This window comes from Leuciscus leuciscus, assembly GCF_965113295.1.
Source record: "Leuciscus leuciscus genome assembly, chromosome: 4".
Lineage (NCBI taxonomy): Eukaryota > Metazoa > Chordata > Actinopteri > Cypriniformes > Leuciscidae > Leuciscus > Leuciscus leuciscus.
Window position 1 is genome coordinate 44,963,550 of NC_138728.1, and position 21,793 is coordinate 44,985,342.

The 21,793-nt window shown below is 40.2% G+C and overlaps 3 protein-coding genes across 5 annotated transcripts in view; 2 read left to right on the plus strand and 1 right to left on the minus strand.

The window, feature by feature from the left end:
• LOC309496068 (E3 ubiquitin/ISG15 ligase TRIM25-like) overlaps positions 1 to 21,793 on the minus strand; it is a 136,583-nt gene that overhangs the window by 63,308 nt on the left and 51,482 nt on the right. The window lies entirely within an intron of this gene.
• LOC309496031 (uncharacterized protein) overlaps positions 1 to 21,793 on the plus strand; it is a 49,072-nt gene that overhangs the window by 12,850 nt on the left and 14,429 nt on the right. For all 3 annotated transcript variants that reach the window (XM_082165948.1, XM_082165947.1, XM_082165946.1), the window contains exons 4-7: positions 7,743 to 7,993; positions 8,093 to 13,479; positions 13,591 to 13,768; positions 14,087 to 14,304. In XM_082165948.1, coding sequence (XP_082022074.1) covers positions 7,743 to 7,993; positions 8,093 to 13,479; positions 13,591 to 13,768; positions 14,087 to 14,304 — 6,034 coding nt within the window. The remainder of the gene's footprint in view (positions 1 to 7,742; positions 7,994 to 8,092; positions 13,480 to 13,590; positions 13,769 to 14,086; positions 14,305 to 21,793) is intronic.
• Positions 17,754 to 19,433, plus strand: LOC309496084 (uncharacterized protein). The gene is made up of 3 exons (XM_082166041.1): positions 17,754 to 18,124; positions 18,210 to 18,521; positions 18,605 to 19,433. The coding sequence occupies exons 1-3, from the start codon at positions 18,043 to 18,045 to the stop codon at positions 19,219 to 19,221; spliced, it is 1,011 nt and encodes a 336-aa protein (XP_082022167.1). The 5' UTR covers positions 17,754 to 18,042; the 3' UTR covers positions 19,222 to 19,433.

The following is a 21,793-nucleotide window of genomic DNA, read 5'->3' on the forward strand; positions in this document are numbered from 1 at the left end:
GCCTTATAGGTCAGTAGCAATACTTTGTAATCAATATGGAACTTATTAGGTAACCAATGTAGAGATAATAAAATTGGTATTATACTGGATGTATCTTATTTTCTTGACCTGGTAAGAACTCTAGCAGCTGCATTTTGGACTAATTGTAGCTTGTTTATTGAGAATGCAGGACAACCAGCTAGTAAAGCATTACAGTAATCTAGTCTAGAGGTCATAAATGCATGAACGTACTTTCTGATTCAGGGGCCGTATTCATATTCATATAACATCTAAGGCTAAATGTAGCTCTTAACTGGCTGAGTTAGATGGCGATTTACACTAAACAGTACAAAATCAACAAAAAATATGTCACAGTATACTAATCACAGTATACTCACTACAAAAGTTAGACTACACCACTGAAATAGGGCATACAGAGAAGATGAAAGACAACTATGCGTTCATCCTACCTAGTTTTGTGAAGGCAAAGCCGGTGTGTTTTATCTGCAACAAAGCGACCACAGACTCTTTTGAATGTCTTTCAGAACTTTTCAAATTAAAAGCTCTCAATTCATCTAAAAATAAAACATTGCTGTTTTTGTGAGTAAGTGTAAGATCTAGTAAGATCTATTTCAGAACCAACCGCTATCAAAATAATCAGGCTGCGGGTTTTATTGCTGGCGGGCCAGTTTTGGTCCATGGGCCACCTGTTGCCGACCCCTGATATAGGCTATAATGGGGGGCGGGATATATGCCTCCTGCTCAGCACACATAAAGCTTGCCGCAAAGCACTGGCAAAAGAAGCCTAATGATTATGAACGTGTCACGAAAAAATAGCATGGAGACATTTTAATTGTTTATTAATAAACTAGTGTTTTTTGAGTCTGTGTTGCTGCAAAGATGAAGATGACGATGCTGACTCATCGCCTATGGAGAGAAATGCACCTTTTATTTGGATTACATAATCAAACTATTTGTTTCGAATTGGTTTGTTTAAAAGTACACATTTCATGCTTCTATAGTCCTATTTCTCATGTATGTGAGGCAAGTATCCTATAGGCTGAGTTTCAGGCTGAGTCAAACGGTTTAAAGGCAGGCTTTGTTGCTGTACTGGTTTTATTGTTTAATGTCATTGCACTTATGGATTTTGTAATGTGTCCTTGAGTGCCATGAAAGGCACCTTTAAATAAAATGTATAATAATAATAATAATAAAAATAGTGTGACAAAAATACACGCATAACACGATTGTTGCCATATCCAGCTGCTAATTTTCTTTATTTGTTTACAACCAAAGTTCCATATTTAAAGATAATGACATTAAAAAGCAAATTGATATTTTCATGCAGAAAATACAGAAATGCATCTGATGTCAGTTTTTTTTTTTTTATGTAACATTTTATTTTGATAAGAAAATCAAGTGTTCTAAAATAGAAGCAAGTAACTTGTGAGAGTGTACATACAATATACACCGATCAGGCATAATATTATGACCACCTTCCTATTACTGTGTTGGCCCCCCTTTTGGTCACAGCCCTGACCCATCGAGGCACGGACTCCACTAGACCCTTGAAGCTGTGCTGTGGTATCTGGCACCAAGATGTTAGCAGCAGATCCTTTAAGTCCTGTAAGTTGCGAGGTGGGGCCTCCATGGATCGGACTTGTTTATTCAGCACATCCCACAGATGCTCGATTGGATTGAGATCTGGGGAATTTGAAGGCCAAGTCAACACCTCAAACTCGTTGTTGTGCTCCTTAAAGGTTGTATCAGTGATTGCAGGCCCAAAAAAGACCCAAACATAAATGATCATATTCATCTAATCTTTCCTAACGATCTGCTAGCTGCCCGCCCCATAAGCAGAAAGAGCCGTGTCTCTGTAGGCAGCCTAGGCTCTGAGATCTGCACACAAAAACAATTGGTTTCACCAACCACTCAAAACCAAAATAGATAGTGTTCCAACCAATCACCGACAGGGGGTGGGTGTTGTGAGGTTTTGCGCTCATGCACCGCTGCACATGAAGTCGGAGCTGAAGAAGAAGCCAGCGCCTATCAACGAACAAGATGTTGAAATTTGGTGCAACAGTTCAGGTAAGCTAACATACTTGCTCGACTGCCAGTCGTCTTGCCCGCATCAGCTGGACATGCTCAACATCAGCTGTGGTAGGCTGTAGCTCTTGGGAAGCAGCCCGACCTCTACCTCTCCCTCGTACAGAACTGTACTAGGTAAATAAATGATAATAGGCAACGTTATGACACCTTGCTAGTAACCATTTATATTTCAAATGACTATTCTGTTAGCTGGGAGCGAGCTATGTAGTTGATAACATAATGTTCATGCATACGAAGTAAAAAAAAAAAAAAAAAAAAATTCTCTGCATTAGCCTATTTTAGAATACACAATATTGAATGTGCAAGTAACGGCTAATATATTTACTTGGTTATAAAATTATGTTACAAAACAACTATAATGACTTACCCAGCAGAATGAGCCATCATTGAGGTAGAACGTCGATCTGAATATCGTGTGTCTGTCGCTTTAAGAAATGCGCGTGCATGATCGTTTTTTCATGATGCACGAAACGGGAGCTAACTTGGTTTGTTTGGGATCTCGCTTCAAACACAAGCAGAAGTGACGTCACCCACAATTGCTGATATCACCTTTAAACCATTCCTGAACCATTTTTGCTTTGTAGCGAGCGCATTATCCTGCTGAAAGAGGCCACAGTCACCAGGAATACCGTTTCCATGAAAGGGTGTACATGGTCTGCAACAATGCTTAGGTAGGTGGTATGTGTCAAAGTAACATCCACATGGATGGCAGGACCCAAGGTTTCCCAGCAGAACATTGCCCAAAGCATCACACTGCCTCCGCCGGCTTGCCTTCTTCCCATAGTGCATCCTGGTGCCATGTGCTCCCCAGGTAAGCGACGCACAAGCAATAGAAAACGTGATTCATCAGACCAGGCCACCTTCTTCCATTGCTCCGTGGTCCAGTTCTGATGCTAACGTTGGCGCTTACGGAGGTGGACCGGGGACAGCATGGACACCCTGACTGGTCTGCAGATATGAAGCCCCCATATGCAACAAACTGTGATGCACTGTGTATTTCTGACACCTTTCTATCAGAAACAGCATTAACTTCTTGAGCAATTTAAGCTACAGTAGCTCGTCTGTTTGATCGGACCACACGGGCCAGTCTTTGCTCCCCACGTGCATCAATGACCCTGTTGCCGGTTCATCACTGTTCCTTCTTTGGACCACTTTTGATAGATACTGACAACTGCAGACTGGGAACACCCCACAATAGCTGCAGAAACACTTTACAATAAGAGTCCATCTGTAACATTAACTAAGGTTAATAAATGCTGTAGAAGTATTGTTCATTGTTAGATAATTAATTTAAACATTTACTAATAGTTTTAAATTTTGAGTGTGTATCTGTTGACGTTAGTCAAAACACTATGAACTAACATGAATGATCAATGTATAATTAATTCTTAATAATAATATTTAGATCTATATAATTTCATTTAATGAGTACATTTATGGTTTAGTACTTTTTAGATTTTAATAAAGTTAACAGCACTAGTTTATGTTGCCCCCCTGGCCTGGTGGGTGTCAGGGGGGTGGGTGTGTTCTTAAATCCTGTATGCAGAAACAATGAGACAGAAACTTTAGCTTGCGTTCAGCTCAACTGCAGTATTTATTCTGCTTCAACAAAGAAAAAAAATGAATATTTGACTCCCTGAGGTAATAAACAAATGCTTGTTATAGCATCAGGTATTTCACAATACTTTCAAGTATGTAAGATATCACTATATCTTCAGAAAATACCAAAGTAGTGATAACATAATGTGAATACATAATCACGGCAGCACAGTAAAATAAACCATATCCATGTCCATCCTTTTCATTGTGCTTCATTTGACGTGAATTACATATTGACCAGTCGAACAACACAAAACTAACTTGTTCTCATGTGGTTATTGTAACAAACATTTTCCAAAGTTCGACCGTTCCATCACATTACACAAATTACTAAATTTGATTGTACTAAATTACTTTTAAAGTCAACTACAATGCTTACACGCACAGGAAAACCGTTTAACATGATGTGTTATACACACATTAGCACTGAATGCATTTTCAGATAAGTTAACAACACAAAACGAGACCATTAGCGTTTATATTGTACTGTGGCTACTCATTAGCAACAGGTCCGCTACTATTTCACATATTACGGCAAAACTACTCAACTCTAAACATTGCACGTACTCACTAAGGATTCACAACACTCTTATCTCTTATACTGGGATACATGCATGCAGTTTTGAGGAACATTAACCCACCTGTATGCAGAAACAATGAGACAGAATCTTTAGCTTGTATATGCTCTGGAGAGCAGAAACAGCTGCGTAGGGGACATCGTCGCTGTACTCGGGTCCACCAGACCCTCCGGAGGGTTTCAGGAGTTTCACAATTTGCTCCAGGAGCTAGGTTTGGTGGACCTAACGGTGAGGACGCTGACGAGGACAGCGTAGGCCGTATAAGGCCTCGGCCTCGAGTGGTCTATGCCTGTCGAGCCCGCGCTCTACAGCCCGGCGCGAGGTTCACCCTCGCCCGCACCCACCTAATCTGTCATTTATTTTTGCTTTGATAATAAATGGAGCCAGCCTCCAAAAGTTAAACCTGTCCTGTGATTTTAAAAAAAGTTTTTATACACTAAATTGTGTTTGTTGTCTTTACATTAGAATAATAATGTTTCATATAATCTAGAATAGATATGGAATAAATAGCATTCAATACAAAATGAGTATCTCTCATATATTGAAATCGAGTTTTTATGTGAAAGATTTGCTTTGCACACCAAGCATTTTAGTCATATTACAAAGTAATTTATCGAGGCCAAACATAAAATAACATTATAAACTGTCACTTCACCACGTGACAGCAGCAAGCAGGTTCCTGATTGGTTAACGCGGCGTGAATTGACGCAGAAGTTCAGATTTTTCAACTCGGGCGGCAGACGCGAATTCGCGTCAAACACGAGAATGCACAAAAAGCACTACATAAAACATTTGCGCGAACTTGACACGCGAATGAGGCGTATTCGCGTCTACCGCGCCGCGCTCTACGCCTCATTCGCGCCGCAGGAATTTTTTACGCACGTAACGCGTCTTTGCATTGACTTAACATTGAAATCACTCGCGCCTGACGCGCTATTCGCGTCCGGTGTGAACGCACCATTAGGGTTTTAAGTTCCTCCCGAGCGCTCTGCGCCATCTAGTGACCTCTTTAAGTATCGCCCCACCACAGTAACATGTACAATACAATGAAATTGGCCTTTTAGTAACTATTTAATACACAATATCATGAAAAAAATTATATGGGTGTCTATTTTTTCCACATTGTTTATTTTAGCAATAAATGGTAGTATAATGAACTGTAAACTCAACTCAATTACTTTTTTTTTTTTTTTACATCTGTTATGCCTAAAGGCCTCATTATACTTCTGCGTCGGACCTACGCTGGAGCCTCTACGCTGTAGGCAACGCGTTGGTTTTCATTTATACTTTTGCGTCGTTGTCCGCGTTGACGCGCAATTACACTTGCAGAGGGACCATGTGAAACCCGAGGTAGCGCTCCTAGCAGACCAATCACAGCGCTTGCGTCCGCGTCGAGTTGACGCTTTGTTACATTTTTGGAGAGGTGCACGTCAGGGTACGCCGAAGGGTACGCGCACTACACAAAGCCTACGACGTAGCTACGGTGTGAGTTCGACGCATAAGTATAAATAGGCCTTAACTGTGAACACTTTTTTAACCCTTTACACGTACATGGAGTATTTTGTTTGTTTTCATTCAGTATCCATTTTTAAAACTATTGGTTGGTTAATCGGTTATCGTCCAGTGTGGTCCAACCTAGTTATCATTATCGGTAAAATCCACTATCGTTGACCTCTAATCATCACCCAATCACTTAATTATCTTATTGTAACAATTAGTCCACTGAAGGCAAGCTTGGAGAACCCATGTGCAGTTTATTATAATCCCAATGTGAACAAATACAAACAAAGACATGAAAACATGAAACAATACCAAAATTAGACATTACACTTATTGGGTCTCATTCATGAAACACAAGCAGAACGAATTTTTGTGTAAATCGTGTGTAAAGTGGTTCTGGCGTAAATTTTCGGATTCATTAAAATGTTCGTATTTTCCAAATGTTAGTTGGTACGAAAGAAATCTACACCTGCTCCCAGCCACGCGTAAATAGTGCGTTTAACATCCGAACGTTTTGCTCATTAATAAGGCTGCATTTTAATTCACCTTAATCGGGTACATATTTACACAGTATTTTGAAAAAATATTATATATAGTAATTACATACGGGTTTTCTTTTTACTTTTATTACGAGAGCCAGTAATAGCATCTGCAAACGGAACACAAGTCCGCAAGTCTTTTTTTATTTTTTTATATTCAAGCTGTTTATTCATTTTTAAGTCCGCAAGTCACAAGTGTTGCAGTCAAGCTTCATGTCGAACCATTTTCTTTTCACTTCTGGGACTGTTTGATTAACAGATCAAACTCCATTAACTGCATCTGCCAAGCATTTTTACCTAAAGCATTTAGGTAAAAGCATTATTACCTAAAAAATCCTTTTTTTTAGGACCTGATACGCCACTATGTACGCTTGAAAATAAAATGTGGCACTTTGAATGAACTTCTGATAATAAAACTTCAATTTCTGCATCTGAGAAATGTATCTTCTTCATTCGCTTTTGAGAAGACATATGAAATCCTTCGTTTCGTGTCATAATATAATGCCCATATATAGTTGTCAGTCGGTTTTAATGGGCGGGATTTATGGTAATTGAGAGAATGAACGTGCACGCGCGTCCCATTTACGACTGATTGGAATTCATTAACCCACACACACATTTCACTATCAAATCTGACGTTTACGAAGTATTTGTGAATCAGGAGAAGAATTTTCGGGAATGTCTCTTTACGCGCAAATCACTCACATATTTACTCGTATATTTACGAATGTTTCATGAATGAGACCCAATAACTTTAAAGGGGTGGTTGAATATGATTTCACTTTTTTAACTTTAGTTAGTGTGTAATTTTGCTGTTTGAGCATAAACAACATCTGCAAAGTTATGACGCTCAAAGTTCAATACAAAAGGGAGATATTTTCTTTTAAAGAAATACATTTTTGAGAACAACAAACGGCCGGTAGGGACTACAACAAATTCCTCCAGGGTTAGTGACATCACCAACCCCAACATTTCCCTAAAAAGCCCTCCTCCGGGAACACGAAATAAAGAGGGACGAGGTCATGTTATATTTCTTTAGCTAAGAGTTGTTGTAGCAAAGAAGGAAATAAACAACAATGCTGTTTGGCTCCATTAACCAGTTTGATAAATGCTAATTCATACTTATCCGACACATACCTACAAACTTCTGTTTAATCTCACCAGCTAACTTTTTTGCCGTTCCTTAGCGTTTATGTGATCAGTGTACATTATTCTTTGATTAGAGCTTTTATGTATTTTTTATCCACATAGGGTGCTTAGGGTGTCCAGACGTCGCACAAAAAACCTGCGTTCGAGTCTCAGCTCCAGGTTCACGCTTATTTGTTCATTGATGACGTCATCAGCGACTAGTCTACATTGACTAGACTTTCATCACATAAATGTATTCTTCAAAAAATCTGAAGTCTTTCAACCCCTAGTGTCTGATGTCTTTAAACAGGAAAAATTGAACAAGATGAAAAACAAAGACAGCAAGAGGAGGAGAGAAGACGCCTGGAACGTTTGGAACGTGAGCAGAGGATTCAACAGGAGCTGGACAGAGAGAGTGAATCATCCAGACTCAAGCTTTCTCGAGCAACTGAGCGGCTTCGTGAAAAACAGAGCTTCAGAGGTCAAGAGCAACATCATGAACGCACACAAGTTCTCCATCAGCAAATAGAAGATGATGCTGCTGCGATCGAGAGGGACGAGGTATGACTTTAATTTGGATTGAGCAACATAACTGTATATACAGCATTTGATCACATCACTTGTTACTGAGATCCATTTTTGTTTGGCACATTTATGTAGGTTAATGATGTTGAAGAAAAATTCAAAGACCTTTTGTTAAAGTACCAGATCACAGAAGATAAAGAGATACAGCACTATCAGATTTGGGACAGGATTAAGATGCTCCAGAATGAACTTGCAGTACAACATTGTCGAGAAAACAACCTTTCAGCAGAGTTTCAGTTTACCTTTGATCATGCTATAGGATATAATGAACTGTCTCTTACAGAGAAGCTCACAGTTCTCGAGGCATCTCTACAGTTCATTCTGTACAGTAGCACTGAAGATGCCAAAGATGATGAAGATCAGCCGCTTGGCTGGGAGAAGTACGATTTTCTCTTGGGTTTGGTGGAGCAGCTTCATGCCACAAATCTAACTTTGGCAGAACACATTTTATTAAATGTGCTTGACATGATCTCAGAGCTTTCACCACAAAGTAGGGACATTTTGGGTCAAATGTTGTTCAACAGAATCTGGACACCAACTGAAATAATGCTCTTCATTTGCAAAAGTCCTGGTATCAAATGTGATCAACTTGATTCAGTTCTCCACACAGCTCAAACCTACCACCTGGACTGCCTCCACGTTCTCTCTGCTATTACGAATGAAAACCCTTTATTGTTTCTTCAAGAACAAATACAAAACGACAAGGAAAAAGATGCTGATACAATTGTGAAGGAACTTCGTGAAGCAAACTGCCCAGAGAAAGTCTTGTTGCTGTTGAAGGATGTGCTTCGATACGTAGAGTCGGAACTCCCAAAATATCAATTGGTGGACCTTACTAAAGAACAAATCACTGATTTGAAAAAGAAGATAACCTCCCTTAATCTTACAAACCCAGATATTAACATTCTGAAAGACGTATTAATTGGAATGTCAATAGCAGTGCAAGACTGTTCAACAATCACCACAAAAGACAACACGAAGATTCAAGGCTATTTTCCAAGATGTACACAACTAGCATCATTGCTTTTGCTCCTCCTGGCACAGCTGACAGAAAATAAAGGATGTCTTCTAGAGATTGGCACAGGTGAGGGCAAGTCCTGCATCTTAGCCATGTTTGCAACAATTCTGGCCATCCGTGGAACAAAAGTGGACATTGTGACAAGCTCTCCAGTTCTAGCCAGACGAGATCAAGAAGAGTGGAAAAGGTTTTTTGAAATGTTTGGTGTCACCTCATCTGTAGTACCTCCACATTACGGAAGTGACTATTCGCCAGAGGAACAAGAGGAACATCTTAAAGATGCTTACAGGCAACAAATAGTATATGGCACAGTGGGAGTCTTTGCAGCAGACATACTGAAACAGGAATTTGAGAAGAGGACTACTCGCGGTACAAGACAGTTTGAGCTTGTAATAGTGGATGAAGTGGACTTTATGACCTTGGACAACGGAGTTCAAGTAACATTCTTGTCCCATGAATCTAGTGGATTTAGGCATGTGGAGCAAGTGCTTTCCAACATATGGGCCATGATATCTACTTGTCAACCAATTGAAATGCTTGAAACAGGGGAGATAAAATGGGCGACAAGGATACAGTTCTTTCATAAAGCCGTAACAGCAGCCGTTATGGGACAGGAAACAGACAGCTTTTCAGCAAATGAGATCTTGCTACCCGGAATGACTTTGGGATTTTACACTCAGGAGGATATTGAAATGATACGTCAAGCTGAGCGCAAGGAAGGAATTGAAGATGATGTGAAAGAGGACAGAATGTCTAAAGCATTATCTGAAGTCATGAAGAAACTTGGAGTTTCACAACAGTACGATCTTCTGAGAATATTTGAGGAGGTCTTGGAGAACAGTGCAGTGTTTAAGTGCTATTCATTAGAGAACAAGAAAGCAAAATGTTTTGAAGCTCAGGAAAAACGAGGTGACCTTAATGTTGAAATGCTACTGCTGGAAGGAGGACTGGCATGTGAAATCATGTCTGAGAAATCGCTCATTGATGCAACTGTAAGCACAATAAAGTCATATATCAAGTACTCAGATAACCTCAAAACAGCCAAAGAATCCAACAACTTCATTGTCATCCCTGTTTTTTTGAAAAGCTACGTTGAGAATCAGTTACCAGTTTTTGTTGAGAATGCACTAAAGGCTGTTGAGATGTCACGGGGCCGGGAATACATGATCGACACCTCACTGGCCGCTGAAAGAGTTGCTGACAGTCATGACAAGTCTAATGCTATAATTCCAGTGGACTTCAAAGCGAGTGGTGTGCTGGAGAAAAACAAGAAGTGGGGAAATGGTCTGCAACAATTCTTGGAGTTCAAGCACCAACTTGCAATTTCACCTATATCCAACGTGACAAACTACATGTCAAATTTCCATTATTTTCAAAAGTATCTCAGTGGGAGTGGTATATTTGGTGTTTCTGGTACATTAGGAGGTAAGGCAGATCAGGACTTTCTGGCAAGACATTATAAAGCAAAGAGCTACACTGTACCTGCACATCGCCATAAAAGGGTGGTGGAGCTCCCAGTCGTCCAAGTGAAAGGTGGGAATCACCAATGGATCCAGACCATTTGTGAAACTTCATGGAAAATAGCAGAGAGAGGACAAGTTGTCTTGGTAATTTGTGAAGATGTTAAAACAGCAGATGAACTACTTGAGAAAATACAAGGTGGTGGCAGATTTAAGGCAGAACAGATTACTCTGTACACAATCAGTGAGAAGCACAATATTGAAAGAGAGAAATTCTGTGCAGGCAGAATAATCATTGCTACAAATCTCGGAGGACGGGGTACAGACATCAAGGTTGATGAAAGTGTGAATAAGTGTGGTGGTCTTTTCGTTCTTCTTACTCACTTTCCACACAACCGAAGAGTGGAGAAACAAATATTTGGTCGTACATCTCGAAAAGGCAATCCTGGGATGGTCCAGATGGTTGTGAACTGTGATCATCTTGCACCAGCTTACCAAGGTCAGTCTGTGGAAATCATGCGCCAGCTAAGAGAGGATTATGAAACTAAACGAATCCACGACATGGAAAGTGATGAGCTGGTTGAAATAAACCTAAAGGAAAATCTGTTCTCCACATTTTGTACATTGCTGAACTACTTTGATGGGCATTACACACCGCAAGAAAAACTGGACCCCATGGGAATGCAACTCAATAATATTCCTGATTGCTTTAAACATCATCAGCCTAAGTTTGATTATCAGCCAGCCATCAATGCTTTGAAAGAATCTTGGGCCTTGTGGTTGACCCTTCACGAAGATCACATCAATAGGCATGATGACTTCAAGCAACTTGAAGCAGACCTTATCAGGACAATAAACAAAACAAGTGGAAAGCTGCTAAGAGGAGAATGTGATAATTTCTATGATCACGTCAAACAAGCAATTGTAAGAACTGATCTACACTGCCGCGACAAATCCAACAATGCCTTTGGAGCTGAATACTATTGGCAAAAAGTTGCTAACTTTGACCCACACTACAAGGCTGTGGCACTCTATAACCAGGCGTACATCACCATCAACCTCGGTAAGGGTAACTATAAAGCAGACGCTATGAAACTGCTGGAAGACTCAAAGAAATCCATTGACGTCTACATCTCAGAAGTCTCAAACACAATGGTCTCATGTAACTTATCAGTCACTGGTAACAAAGATCAGAGTATAGACAACAACAACTTTCAGAGCCAAATGGAGGCCAGAATGAACATCTTTAAATCTTGGAAGACGTACATTGATAATGCATTGGATAAACTTAAAGAGCTGGAGAAAAACAACAGTAAGGCCATAACAGAAGACTGTTCAGTCTACACTCTGTCTAAAGAAAAAAACGTCATCATCACTAATGAGCTAAGATCGTTATACGACTATGGCCTCGGTGTTGTTTTTGAGGTGAAAAAGAAGCCCAAGTTTTGCATCGATGCTTTGATTTGTTTCATACTCGGGGTGGTGCAGGTTCTCGCTGGGATTCTTGTTTGTGCGCTGACACTTGGAACAGCCAGTCAGTTTGGAATGGGCCTGATTTCAGAAGGAGTGTCTGACATGATCAGTGGAATAGAGGGGATGATAAAGGGCACATTTGATTGGGTGTCATGGGCAATATCTAAGAGTATCAGCATCGGGCTTTCTTTGCTAACAGCTGGGTTTAGCGTTATCAAGAAAGCAGCTACATCAGTGTTTAAAGCGACAAAAGGTATCCTCGATGGTACAAAGTCTTTCTCTTCTGTTGCATCTAAAATCATTAAATCAGGAAAGGCAACATTTATTTCATTCAAAGGAAGTGTTACGTCTGGAATAACATCCCTCAGTAAAGAATCTTTTAAGTCTGCAATGAAAAACATGACAACTTCAACAGCGCTCAGACAGAACTTCAAAGTTGCTGCTATATATGCAGTTCAGGAAATCGGGAAAAAGTCTGTGCTCACTGCCATGAACTACGCAGCTGATGCAGCACTTCAGGAAATCTTTAAGAAGATTTTACAAAGCAGTTTTGAGAATGTCGTTAATTCATCTGTGAAGCAGAGCTGTAAACTGGATCAGGCTCTTGTCGAATTCATCAGCTCAGGTGTTCCGAAAGCTGCCTTGAAAAAAGAGAATTTCAAGATTGACCAGAATTATGAGAATCAAATAAAAAAATCAGTTGGCATGCTCTGCGAAGAGATAATTCCTCACCTCATACTGGACTGTACCACAGCACGGGACGTTATCAGCAGACTCTCTGAGGTGTGTGAAGCAGCAACAGAGATTATGAATAAAGAGAAACAGTCAGGTGTGCTTGAAATGACAAAGCTGGCTCTGAAAGTAGCTGAGTACTCAACAACTCTATGTCAAATATTGGGAGCCATACCAACAAAGGAGATTATAGACCAGAAATGTGTTCCTGAATTACTGGAGAGCATCAGTGAGCTTGAGAAAGAAATGACAAAGTATGACCAAGATGGACGTCACAATTTACATGGTGTACAACGCCTTAAAGGAGAACTACTACAGATTATCGCACAGAAAGTTTCTGTGCAATTCATCAATTCCTGTTCTACACACATGACTTCTTTAATGACCAGCACATTTAAGAGTGAGTTGGATAGTGCTGCAGGACAGGCGGTAGACAAGGTCATGCGCAGACATAAGACTCAGCGTTTCTTTGATGACCAGAGGGAAAAACACAACAAAAAATCTGCAAGCCACAAGGAAGTGGAACAGCTGTCAGTTGAGGACAAAACAAAGCTAATGCAGTATACAGAAGAAATGTGCAAAGCCAACAAGCCCGCTACAGCCCTCGATGTGTATGTTCTCACAAAAAGTAACCTGCTCGATGGAAAAGGAATTAAACTTACTGTCGTTGATGAAAATGGGAAACAGCTCACTGAGGATTGTTACCCAGGAAGCAACAAATCAGCAGGCGATATAAAACTGAGATTAACCAAATCTTCAAAAGCCCCACATACATCACAGTAAGACTAACCACTAGATCATTATACAGCTCCCATATATAAATCCATTTACATTTTAATGCCTATGAACTTTGTTTTCTGAATATAGTTACTTTTACTTTTTTTAAACAGAGCTGATGCACAGCTGTACAGCGGCCATTTCGACATTGTGCAGGATGATGGCAAGATAATCAGCGTTAACTCGGATCATCAGAGTGCTCTTTATCATGCTGTAGCACAAGCAACTGGCAGCAAGACAGAAGACCCAAAGAAGGAAGCATTGATTCTACGTGAGAAAGTGAAAAATGAGGTGAGTACACAATTTCTGTCTCTGATTCTTTCATGGAACAACTTCTGCACATCCTGAGTGCAATAGACAGATTTTATTTGTTGATCTGTTGATATTTACTGATTTACTGAAATCACTTGCTGTTTCACAGATAGACAGACAGACAGTCAGATAGATAGATAGATAGATAGATAACCCTGTATATGATAAGCAGTACAGAAAATAGATGGATGAAAATCTCATTCCTGACGAATCAGTGTACAGTGTTACTCAATCCGGATCATCTCTCATTACATGTGCAGGAGACTGTTTAATCTCACACTCTTAATTTCTCATTAGATCCAGACAAACATTGAATCGTACAAAGCCATGCTTATTCTCCAAAGAGGATACGACTTCAGTCACAAAAACCCTAAGAAATATGACATAACTGGAGGAATTAGAAAAGAGACGGATACCGCGCTGCAGAAATACATACAGAGTGTTAAATTCATCAGAAGTGACGAACGTATCCTCATCAAAATGTACCATCTTGGATTTGTTGGCGTATATAACAGGTAATGAATCTGATTGCTGAAAGGGGTTTCTGTTATTTATTCACAACAAGAGATCCATGAAAATAAAAAAGGAAGAGAGTAGTATATACCCTACACCATGTGTCAAAATGATTGATGGCTTCCGGTTGTCATTGACCTTCCGGTTGACCTTTCCGGTTGCCCTTCCGGTCACTATTGTTATGGATTGACCTATTGACCCTTCCTATCCGTCGATCATGTGGTTTTGACAGTTAGTTTTGACCTATTGCCCCTTCCTATCCCTTCGATCATGTGTTTTGACAGGTTGACCTTCCGGTGTCTATCCGGCATATGTTGTTATGGTTTGCCCTATTGACCTTGCTATTCTTTGATCATGTGGGTTTGACAGAAGCTTTTGCCCTATTTGAACCTTTTTAGCCCTAGATCATGTGATTTTGACAGAAGCTTTTGCCATTTAACCTTTTTAACCCTAGATCATGTGTATGACAGAAAGTTTGAAGGCGCTGTTAGGATATGTGTCAGCATCTCCTCCGCATTCCAGATCATTGTGTGCCCCTTTGGAAAAGTGAGAAGAAAAAGACTGTGTAAGTGTGTCACACCACATTGAAAAACAATTATACAAGCAGTTAAATGTTTATAGAGCGCGGAAGAAAAAACAGGTTATGAAAATCAGTGTGGTGTCTATTACACAAAAGTATATAAATGAAATGGTTATAAAAAAAAAAATATAAAATAAAAAATAAAAATTTAAAAATTAACTAAAGTTGAAAAAAAAAAACATTCTGTTCTTTAAAAGTGTATAAAATAAAAAGCTTGCTAAAACCAATTGTTTTAGATAAACAAAAGAATAAAAATTAATCTTACATTATTTAGAGAGTTGAAGAAGCCATCCATACCATGGATGTGCACAAAAATGCAATGTATGAAACGGGGCCACAGCACCACCTGACGATCTCTGACTCCTAGGGTTTATTCAGCGATCAGAATGAGACATTATGTTAGGGGTAAATTTATTTCAAAGTTTAAATGTTATCTTTATAAAATGTTTTTAATTAAATGTAATATATTATTAAAAGTCGTAATAATGTTTTTAAATTCAATACATTATTAAAACAGGTAAAACAAAAACACTGTTTTCCTGTACGAGCTCACCAGAGCACTCAGAGTGGCGCGTGTGCATGCGTCTATGCGCGCGCTCTCTCTGGCTGAGTTCTGACCCCCCTCGATATAAAATAGGATATTAAGACAACTATTTCGTGACTTAACGCTGATGTAAGCGTCTTTGTAAAACAATCATTATCTCTGGTGCACTGGGTTGAATATGGTAGTCATCAAAAAACACAGATGGTGGACATTTTTGCGGATGTTTCGACAGGTTGAAATAAATTATAGCTAGTTAGTTAGTTAGTCTATATCCCCCCTTTCACTATGTATGCTGACTTTGAGGTCTGTATTCGCTGAATCGGCTATAACACTGATACACAGCGGTCGTATTTTCTCTCGTATTGACAGGCGTTTGTTTAAAAACACAGATGCTGATCATTTTTTCCGGTCGTTTGGCAGTTTGAAATAAATTATTACCTCTTCACTAGGATGTGGGATTCTGAATCGTGATAAAGCATTTCCTGGGGCACAAATTTATTCCTTATACAACAGCTCCATCTCGTGGCGAAAGTATTGTTTTTCACTACAGTTTCACTACAACCAACTTGCCTATAAATAAAACGTCTGGATTCCAGCCAAACCATCAGTTTTACCAACTCTCTACCCTGACCATCTCTGATCACCTTTTCAAGATGCAAAAAAGTAAGTTTTTTATTGTTATATTATCCCGTTGTTTTTATACATTAGGAATAATTCATTACTTTTTAAGCATTGATTGAATAGTTGCTGGCCTGCTATTGCTGCGGTATTTTATCTAAAAAGATTGTTTTAACTATATTATTTTTATCTGCTTTCTGCTGTTTTAACAGCTTTGTCTGTTATTTTTATCTGTTGGCTTTATCTGTTATTTTTATCTGCTGTTTTTATCTGCTGTCTGCTATTGCTGTTTGTAACTGTTATTTTTATCTGTTGGTTGCTATTACTGTTTTTAACTATACGGTCTGCTGGTTTTTATCCGTTGTCTGCTATTGCATGGGTCATCTGTTAAAATCTTTATAGCTGTCTGCTATTGCTGTTTGTAACTGTTATTTTTATCTGTTGGTTGCTATTACTGTTTTTAACTACGGTCTGCTGGTTTTTATCCGTTGTCTGCTATTGCATGGGTCATCTGTTAAAATCTTTATAGCTATATTATTTTCATCGTTGTTATGATATTAATCTGCTCTGAAAACTGTTTAGTCAAAAAGACGTCCGGGTGACGACTGATGGGTTATCATATCATAATTTCTCGGTTATTAGACTCTAGGCACATAAATCTGATCGTCATCTAGTTTTGGTCCATGTTTCAGAAAAACACAATTATAATTTCGTGCGTTTTCACATCGCATTACCCATGACTTTTATTATGAAAACACGTGGCTTCCCTCGGCTATTATTTTGAAAAGACGCTTTATTTTTTACCCCTGCAACATTGTTTATTTAAAAGAGCCCTTATTTGTCACAATGTCGTTCTAGCCATCTGATCTAATTTCTGCATCCTATTATAGTTCTTGGCTTAGCATATATCACTTCCCTGCTAACTGGGGTTTATGTTCTATGAGTTCTACGTGTCATTGTTTACCAAACTACTTTTTCTGACGTCTATATGGTTCTGAAGCTAGATCGATATGCTTTCGCGATGTTTTAAAAACATAAAAGTCTGTTTTAACACTGTACAATGGTGAAGGCGGTACATCCGCCATGTTTGTTGTTGTTGATGTTTAAAACCGACGTCACATAGCTCCCCTAGCGCCGGGGAGGTAAGAACTACATCCTGGTATTGGTAAAATTGTTCCTCGGCTGTGGTTGTTATTGATATGACAAGCTGTTTTGTGAAATAGCTCCATCTTGTGGTTTTTAATTGCTATGACATGCTGTTTTGTGAAATAGTGCCATCTTGTGGTTGTAACTGGTATGACAAGCTGTTTTGTGAAATTGCGCCATCTTGTGGTTGTTATTGATATGACAAGCTGTTTTGTGAAATTGTGCCATCTTGTGGTTGTTATTGATATGACAAGCTGTTTTGTGAAATTGTGCCATCTTGTGGTTGTTATTGATATGACATGCTGTTTTGAAATTGTGCCATCTTGTGGCTGTTATTGCTATGACATGCTGTTTTGAAATAGTGCCATCTTGTGGTTGTTATTGATATGACATGCTGTTTTGATTTATTTTAGGATTGATAATCTGTTTAACTAAGTTAGTTTTTTTAGTTTTTTTTTAATTTTTAAATTTTTTTTTGTTTTGTTTTTTAAGGCTGTGTGTGTGTGTGTGTGTGCGTGTGTGTGTGTGTGTGTGTGTGTGTGTGTCTGTGTGTGTGTGTGTGTGTCTGTGGGTGTGTCATTAAATTCCGCTAAAAGAACAAGCATTTTAGATTCAAGCGCCAGTCGCCCTCTCAAGGCTGAAGGGTGGAGATCCAGGCTACATTACATGCTACGTGTGTGTGTGTGTGTGTGTGTGTGTGTGTGTGCGTGTGCGTGTGCGTGTGTGTGTGTGTGTGTGTGTGTGTGTGTGTGTGTGTGTGTGTGTGTGTGTGTGTGTGTATATGTGTATATATGTATGTGTTTTATTATTCACGGTTGATGTGTATAAAATCAACTCACCAAATTGTCTTCCATGCATAAACAGGTTTTATATTTTCCAGGCACGAATATCCCGAATATTGAATTGGTCGCTTTCCAATCCATTAATGATGCATGTGAGAACTTATTTTTTATATTGTTTTATAAATTAAATGAACTTATTTTTATTTCAGTTATTTTAACAAAAATTTTAATTCGCAGTATCAGCAGTGGTAGATCTTACGCAAGATGAAGATGACGGTGAGAGTGCTGGACCAAGTGGTGAACCTTTGAGAAAGGTCAGAAAGACCGTCGGTTCCAACTCACCCGGTACTCCACCTACCGTTCCACCCCCCAGTCCTATCAGCTCTTCAGTCACACCTCCTACCACCCCTCCTGCCATTCTACCTAACACTCCACCTGCCGCCCCGCCTGCCATTCCCCCTGGTACCCCGCCTGTCAACCAGTCACCCGATCCATCTACCAGTGGGTCAAGCAGTCAGCAGCCCAGTCCTGACACGACTGTGTTTTACGGTAAGACTAACTACATTATCGTAAGTTTAAAAATCCAAATTGAACCAGACCATTAAGATTTTTTGTTATTTTCTACACAACAGGCTCAGCCGGAAAGCATGATGATGTGACGGTATGGGATAGCGATCAACTGGAAACATGGGACTGTGGTTCTTGGGCGAGTGAGTGCGACGACGAGGTATCTAATCAAACAATTGATGAAAACAACGGTTTTCACCAATCGTCGGAAGAAGACGAAGGAGACATTGAGGATGAAGAAGTAGTACCAGCATCAGAGTCTCAGACAGTTAATGATGCTGGTGCTACTCCTCTGATGTATGCGCTTATTGATTCAATAGAATCATTGAGACAACAGTTTCGCGATGCACACAGCGAAACACAAAACCATTTAGAGACACTGCACGGGGAGGTTCGTGCACACAGCGAAACACAAAACCGTTTAGAGACACTGCACGTTCAGGTTTGTGACGCACAGATCGAAACGCGTAGTAGATTAGCCTCATTGAGCGGTGATCTTCGCAGCTCTCAGCTGGAGGTACATAGCAGAGTGGATGCGCAAGATCGATTTATTCAAAATCTGGCCGATGAAATATTTCGACGTATCAATAGAAACGAAGGCATGTTCACCGAATACCATCGTGAACTGGTACTTTTGATTCATCATCTTCTCCTCATTCTCGTCGAACAGTCTGATGAGTAAAATAGATGTGTTCCATTAAATCATGTAACGATTTTTATACACTCTGATTTTATATTGTACTATTTCATGTATACATTTTTATACTTTTTATGTATACTCTGATTTTGTACTATTTCATGCTTGCTTTTTACATATACCCTGATTTTGTACTATTTCATATATGCTTTTTACATATACTCTGATTTTGTACTATTACACGTATGCTTTTTATATTCCATGTTTTGGTCTGAAATCTAAAATGGACGCTGCTAAAAGCTTTGATGCAGAACTGTCGCCGGACGAGATTGAAATGCTAAGTATGCTTCCGGATTCTTTAGAAGAGTATTTGTTTAATTTAGAATCTTCACAACCCCTCGCTAATCTGGATCTTTTTGAATTAGCTGTAAACCCAAATATGAATTTGTACGATCATGTGCTAAGCGTAGACAGCGATCCCGTTGTGCAATTCGGCGGTGTTTTAGCGGGTGAGGGGGAGCATCAATGCTTCATACAACCTCTAGAGCCTAAGGAACCCTGTGAGAAATACATCTTCTACGATTTTGAAACGCGTTACGAAAACGGTCGGCACGTGGCTAATTTTGTCTGCGCCATCACATTCAAAGGGGAGAAATTTACTGCTCACGGTACCAACTGCATCGTTAAGCTAATCAACCGCTTCAGACACCCTCGATACAAAGACTACTGCTTCATCGCTCATTACGCCTCCAGATTTGACTCCTTTCTAATCCTGGAGTATTTTTGCAAAGCCGGGATCGAGCTTGAGGTCATAATGCAAGGGTGCAAATTAATGTTTATGTACGATGAAACGTTTGCCCAGCGATATATCGACAGTTACTCATTTTTCCCATTCGCTCTCGCCAAAATGCCTGCGGCGTTAGACTTAACGACGACTGAAAAAGGCTACTTTCCCCATCTTTTCAACAGGGTGGAAAATGAGAACTATTTCGGCCCATACCCCGACAAAAAGTTCTACAACTACGATAACATGTCTGATAAAGACCGAGAAAAGTTTGATGCGTGGTACCGCACGGTTGAGGGTAAGTTCTTTGACTTCAAGAAAGAACTGTACGCGTACGGCGTTAACGACGTCGTCTTATTACGCGAAGGGTGTATGAAATACAGAGCGTCTTTCGTACACTGCACCGAACTTGACCCTTTTGGGTTCACAACGATCGCCAGCTGCGCAATGGGGGTCTTCAAAACACATTATCTCGCCAGAAACACGCTCGCCCTCACGCATAACAAAGCGTACGTCCATCAGAATAAGTCCTACTCAAGCGGTTCGATCGAATGGCTCGAGTATGTAAAAAAGACTAGAAACGTGGACGTTCACCACGCCGTAAATCACGGCGAAGTATCGGTCGGTAAGTACTTTTTAGACGGCTACTACGAGCAGGACGGTGTCAGGCGTGGATTAGAATACGCGGGGTGCATCTTCCATGGTCATTGCTGTCGCTTTGCACCCCATCAGACGCACCCCCTGTCCGGAGTACCCTACGGGGTTCTCAGGAATCAGTTTGACGATAAGGTTGAAATTCTGCGGAACGCGTACGGTTTGCAAATCGAGGTTCTTTGGGAATGCGAATGGAACCGCATGAAAAAGACCGATCCCTCTGTGATAGAATTTATGGCCGATTATTCTGCCCCAGAGAGACTGAACCCACGACATGCCCTCTACGGCGGGCGAACGAACGCCTATAAACTATATCACAAAGTGACCGGTGATGAGAAAATAAGGTATCTGGACTTTACCAGTCTGTACCCGTATTGTCAGGCGAGGAAAAGCTACCCGATCGAACACCCCCAAATAATTTTCACAGATTTTGAACCGATTGAAAATTATTACGGTCTTATCAAAGCGACCGTCTACCCTCCCCGCAAATTACTGCACCCGGTTCTCCCTTACAGATGTCAAGGAAAACTCATGTTTCCGTTATGTAGAACCTGCGCTCACGACCAAAACCAGACCACGAGCTGTACCCACACGAACGAGGAAAGATCGCTCTCCGGCTGTTGGGTCAGTATCGAGCTTCTAAAAGCCATCGAGAAGGGTTATGTGGTAGCCAAGATAGACGAGGTTTGGCATTTTCCACAACGGTCAGACACGTTGTTCGCCGAATACGTAAAAACGTTTTTGCGTTTGAAACAACAAGCGTCCGGCTACCCGTCCAATGTCGTCACGGATGCGGAGAAAGAGACTTACATTCGTGAGTATTTTGAAAAAGAAGGGATTCAACTCGACCCAGAAAAGATAAAGTACAATGCAGCCCAGAGGGCAATCACGAAATTAATTCTGAATAGTTTGTGGGGCCGTTTCTCTTTAAGACAGAACTTGCCTCAAACGACTCTGGTGAGCGACCCCGAAGATTTCACCAGAATCGTTTTCGGCAATACCGACACGTTGACGTATTTCTCATTCGTCTCAGAAGACGTGGCTCTCGTTCAGCATAAACCATCCAACGAGGATGTTTGCAAGGCGCGCGACGTGAACGTTTTTGTAGGCGCCTTTACCACCGCGCACGCCCGACTGGAATTGTACGAATTGATGGACAAGCTCGGCGACCGACTGCTA